Source organism: Montipora foliosa, chromosome 6 (assembly GCF_036669935.1).
Source record: "Montipora foliosa isolate CH-2021 chromosome 6, ASM3666993v2, whole genome shotgun sequence".
NCBI classification, from domain to species: Eukaryota; Metazoa; Cnidaria; class Anthozoa; order Scleractinia; family Acroporidae; genus Montipora; species Montipora foliosa.
Genome location: NC_090874.1, coordinates 59241696 through 59247613, shown reverse-complemented (window position 1 = coordinate 59247613; position 5918 = coordinate 59241696). Strand labels below are relative to the sequence as shown.

The window sequence follows — 5918 nt, the reverse complement described above, 5'->3', positions numbered from 1 at the left end:
GTCGGTTCTATCTCGTTCTTGTTGACTCTCTTTGCTCTGTTTACACTGTTGATAATTTGTCTTCCTACGTTTACGAGCCTTGAGTTATGTAGAATATCCTCGTCGTTATCGTCAAAAAGGACTCTCATAAGAAAGGTTGTGCGGCAGGGTAGAGGAGATGATTAAAGATAACATATTCCATTTTCACTTAGGTTTTCTTAAGTGTTTCTTTATTACTTCAAAATGTAACGGCAAGATTAATGAAAAAGAACAGAAGGATCAAATATGGCTCAGAAAATCAAAGCCATTGACCGCAATCTTGAATCCAACACTGGCCTGGGAACGTTAAAATCTGAAATGTTCGGTTTGACGAAAAATTCAAAAGGTGCTCCAATCAACTAAAACAAATACCATAATGGAGAGCTCGTGGCTTACGTGTGATTCTCCTTTCGTTTTGGTGAGCTGAAGAAATTTGCATGGGTAATTGGCGGGTTGCGCTTGTTGTGTCGTAGCTCGTGGGTCGTGCATGATGTACCGTGAGTCATGACTCGTGCCTAGTACACTAACCCTAACCCTATTGGAAATTGGTGAAAGGACCGATGTAAAATGAATAGTGATAGCCAGCCCTTGATAAATGCAACTTGTTTCTTGATACATAAACGAGAATGATTGCTGCCAAGACTTACCCACCAGAACCACCACCTACAGAAATCAACCGTTTGGTGCTCCATCGTCGACCCACGACGATCGACACCATTTGGCCTCTGATTTTACTCTTGTAAATTCAATAATCCCGCAGGTCTCCGACCCTACGGCAATACATGCATGATTTTCGTCTATTGTAGGTATTGTAGGTGTTGTAGGTGTACTGCGTTTCGTGTCTTACGTGAGCGATACTTTAATAATTGGCACCAAAGTCTGCATCACACCATGCATAATGAAAATTAACTCAAACCCAAAAAAACACTATCATGGAAAAGGGGTATTTCTTATAGCTTTGCTTTTACCATTTCTTTACTTCCGACATATCTCATGAGAAAATTGAACTTAGGTTCTAAATTTATCTAGATTACGGAACAACCGCCTTATCTACATTCCCAGATTCTTCTCATTGCAAATTGATTTTATTCCTTTTATTTTTCTTTCTTTTTCAGACTCCTCTTCCTCCACCGTTTGTAAGAAAGACTACGTTTTTGATTTCGAAGATTCAAGAGACACAGACTGCTTTCAGGTTGTACCATCAAGTGCTGGTTCAAAAACATTGTCCACAAACAAAAAGAACGTAAAGCTTGGACAAAAATCCTTGAAATGGCAAGCAACCTCGAACTCTCCCTCGAGTCTGCGCCTAGATCTGTCAAATGCCCATAAAATTACTACTCAGTGGCTTCGAAGGGGTGGTGTCAAAGTTTGGTTCTACAAAGATAATGCATCACCAGGAAAATCCCTGTCAATCAAGTTCAAAGAAAATGCAGGAAGCTCACAAAATATCTGCAGTTTTGATGCTAGTCTGGATTTTCAAGGGTGGAGAGGAATCTGGGTCAAGTTTGTGGAATGCAAACCTCCTGGCACCAGCATTGCTCCAACCAAAGTTATCCTCTTCACCTTAAGTGGCGCAGATATTATCTACATCGACTTACTGGAGTTTACATCAAAGCTTAGTAAACAGTCACGTGACAAGATAGTTCCACCAATCAGAGGAGTGGATCAGTACGACGCAAGTAACACTTGGCAACGAACTTATCACTGGAGTCAACAACCCGTGCCTCCGTCACCCTCGAGAATCGATCAAAAGAAGAAAGCTAGTTTAGACGTGATTAAGAGCCGGCTTAAGAACTGGTACCTCGACGAAACCAAAACAACCCCTAACTTTCCAAGCGGCAGTTTTCTCAAATACAGGTGGGATTCTCTGCAGGGAAGTATTGCACTAGCACACCGGTCCTATGATGCTTTGACCTTCGAAGGAAATGAACTCGTGGGACCCCCTTTGTTCTGCAGAAACTGCAGAAATCAGAAAAGGTTTGGGGAGGTCCTAAACACAATTCTTTTACCATTGGCAGTGGAATATTATCTTAGATCTCGTACTCCCGAAATAGACAGCACTGTTTCAACCCAACTCAATAACCTCAATTCTCCTCAAACATCTGTTAAGAACACTGCATACGAAGCCATCGCAGGTGGCCACCAGGCCATGCAAGAGGTATTCAAAAGCTTCCTTCCCACTTCACCTACCCTTCAAGCTCATCAAGTAAAAGATGCCATAAAAGCTCTTAATCTTCACCGATTAAGCAAAATCAACAGCCTTCTTGATCTCGTGAAAGATCAAGGATTCGCCGACGGAAGTGGCCTTGGTTCATTGGACCACGAAATGAACAGAGACGGTTCCGGCTTCTCGCACACTCTCTTTCTCATCAGTGACTCACTGAGTATGGCCACAAACAAAAGCAGATTGGAGGACCTTATCAACACAGCCAAATGGTACAACGAGTTTGGAGAGGTTTATCAATCACCAGCATTCGAATATAGAGGCACAACAGCAGATCGTATGATAACCATATTTCTCTTCAGAGCTCTTATTGTGCTAGTGATGCCAAAGGACACGGATGTAGAAATTAAAGCAAGAATAAGAGACATGGAAGCCCTAGTTAAATGGTTGGATAACGCAATGGCTATAAACGAGGGCCTTGGAGGAGTTATGAAACCCGATTACACTGGGCATCACCATAAAGCGTTTTATGGATCCGCCTATGTTCCACAAGCCTTACACAATGCAGCATTGGTTCAATACCTTCTTCATGGAACTGAATTTTCCCTGTCGACAACATCTGTTAATAACATCAGACGAGCACTTGAAACGATGCGTCTTATATCGGCCAAATATTCCACACCAAACAGTGTGAATGGGCGCTTTCCAAATTACTTCAATAAGGTGCTCATCAAAGCCCTGTTGCCAGGATATGCCTACATCAGTGTTTCTAATCCTCCCACCACAACGGTACAATCAGGAATAACTGTAACTGATTTGAAGGGACCAGAGATGTTTTTGCGCTTATACGACGAGAGTGACTCAGACGTGATAGCGTATTTGAAAGAAGGGAGAATTACAAAAAACAAGAACTACTTTAACACTCTGGGAGCTTTAGATATAATGAAAAAAGTGAGTGGATATTTTTTTGATGGTCTTGTCCATAGTACTCAACGGTCATGTTAAAAATTTCAGAGATTCCGGGCTGAACCTGTATATTAATATTCTACAGATCACAATTACTTTAACCAGGACAATGTAGTGCGCTGTCCTGTTTGTCGAGACACAAACTAAAAAATATCTTGCGGTGATGTGTTAAAAAGAATTCAAAACCGGGTTTCAATTTTTTTTTTCTAGTTGACCAATTCTGATATATAACTGTGATAGTCATTGCCGAAAACAGCACCGAGGAGGCAAGATCAGAGAAGAAAAGCCGCCTTTGCCTACTTGAAACAAGTTCTGGCAGTAAAATGATTGCTGCAATGAAAATCACTAAATCACTTATTTAACCGGCCTTTGCTAATAAGCTTTCATGACAGGCTCAGATGGCATAGGTCTTTGTATCGTTGTGAACTATGAAGCTGCACGATATGGCAGCAAGATTCCCTTTGTCTGAATAGGTGGATGCAACTATTCATTAGAGATAGAACACTCCCCAGTGGTTAATTTAATGTAGGACATTACCGCGATGGTCCATTTCTCGTGTGCATTAACATCACTGGCGGTCAATGAAACGCCTCTGAATAAGAAGAAGGTGAAAAATTAGGGTCTGCTTTCTGCTTTTCGTTGGGTTTCATTGATCAAATACTGCCAGTTATCGATTTTTCTTCACGCATCTTTTCCCTCCATCCCACTATCAGAAAACTAAAGACATAAGAAATGGGCGAAAGTTCAGAAGTTGTTGCTTCCAACGTTCAGCTAAGTTCGCTTGACACTGTCGATTACCCAAGTGAATGACCATGAACTTCAAATCGGCCGGTGTCAAAATTGAATGATTATTTTTAGAGGTCTCTTGTGAGAAGGTATATCATGATTTTACAGAAAAGCTAACTCTGAAATTATAGGCCTTGATAAGACAATCGCCAAAAAGCACTGAACCGACGTTGTGTCATTAAGGACTCAACTTTCTGTAAATGCAGAGTTTTTTAAGAATTGTTTTTAAAATTTAACTTCATTCAAACAATAATACTGATGATAATTTGTTATTTACGGTTTAAACAATCTAATATATTATCTTTATATTCAAGGTTCAAACCACCTCTGCGTCACAACACATTTCTGCGGAGCCCTCTCCCGAAGGTCACTGGTCGAAGAACTACGCGGTTTTATCGATACATCGTCGGAAAGATTGGGTAGCAACAGCCAAAGGGTTTACCAAATTTCTCTGGGACTACGAAAGTAAACCAAATAAGGAAAATATCTACGGAATGTTCGCTAGTCATGGAGCACTCCTGATTGCAAACAGCGAAACTCTCCTAAAAGTTCACGACGTCAAAAACGGATGGGACTGGGCTAAAGTTCCTGGAACCACAACTATCGCCCTCGGAGACCCAGACATTAATAAATTAAACATAGGGAAAGCCAGATATTACAACAAACAGTTTCTAGCTGGGGGTCTGACGTTTCAAGGAACATACCCTTTAAAAAATGGAGTTTTTGGCATGGGCCTTGATCAACCGAATTATGAGTTCCCAGATGGTGATTGGCGTCGCAATATCGCGTTTAAGTTCAAAAAATCATTTTTCTTTTTTGAAAACTTGATCGTGAGCCTAGGAACTCACATCACGGCAACAAACACAAATAACAAAATAGTTCAAACCACCCTTTTCCAAGACAAACTGTTCAGCGGAGACAGCTCATCGAAAATCAAGGTGAACGGAGTCGACAAGACCTACTCGGACTCCCTCAGCGGTGACTCCGCACCGTCCTCTAGTAATAGTTACACAACGCTCACAGACACAAAAGGGAATTTTTACTACATTCCAAGTTCGAGTAAGTCGATGTTAAGAGTCCACGTGAAAGAACAGAACTCCAAGACCGAAGATGGCGAAACCAATACCACTGGCCGCTATGGCACGGCTTGGTTCGATCACACCAGCTCTCCAAGCAACGGCAAGTACGAATTTGCTGTTTTGATACCAACATCAACATACCATTCGACATTAACAGACCTAGCAACGGCTCAAGATAACGCTGGAAGTAAAGTCTACGAAGTTTTGTTAAACAACCGCCAAGGCCATGTCGTCAAGTTTCTCAAGTCGCCAAGATCATGGACGAGCCTCACCCACAGTGTGACTGGCTACGTTCTTTTCAGGGACAAATTTACCCTTCCGGCCGGTGGTCCAATCGAGGAGGTTAACAGTAAAAATCTTCTCATCATGGTTGAAAGCACGACTGACTACATCTACCTCAGCATAAGCATTCCGGGTTTGGATCTCCAAACAACGAAGACAATGAGAAATTCCAATGATGCGAAGCAAGAAGAAAGATATCATTCAGCAAGTGAGGAGAAGAAAGTAGAAGTCAAATTGCGAGAGGAGGTGGAAAAGAGTGTCGTCTATGCCCAAACCCACGGAGATCCGGATTGCTACAAAGCCAACGTGTGGGTTCAAGATAATAAATCCCGTGAAAGCAAATTGGTTCAATTTTTAAATCTTAAGAATGGCTTCAGTGTTGAAGTGAAACTGAAGAAGATGAAATAGTGATAACTAAACGAAAGTGACCGGTAATTCAAATTGGTTGGCTTTTGCTTCACGCTTTTAATTTATCAAACAAAAAAAGGTAATGCATGGCATAAGCGCATAAATATTAAAACGTAGAAGATGACCACAACTGTGAGTGCACCTCAAGTGGTTTTATTTAAGATCTAGACGGAAAGGTGGTCATTCAATATCATCGAGCAACAGGTTTGGTGGAA

The 5918-nt window shown here is 41.4% G+C and overlaps 1 protein-coding gene across 1 annotated transcript; it reads left to right on the top strand.

The window, feature by feature from the left end:
* Positions 1–264: 264 nt before the first annotated feature.
* On the top strand, positions 265–5703 carry LOC138005835 (chondroitin sulfate ABC exolyase-like). Its single transcript, XM_068852012.1, has 3 exons — positions 265–343; positions 1134–3133; positions 4249–5703. The coding sequence occupies exons 1-3, from the start codon at positions 265–267 to the stop codon at positions 5701–5703; spliced, it is 3534 nt and encodes a 1177-aa protein (XP_068708113.1).
* The last annotated feature ends 215 nt before the right edge of the window (positions 5704–5918 follow it).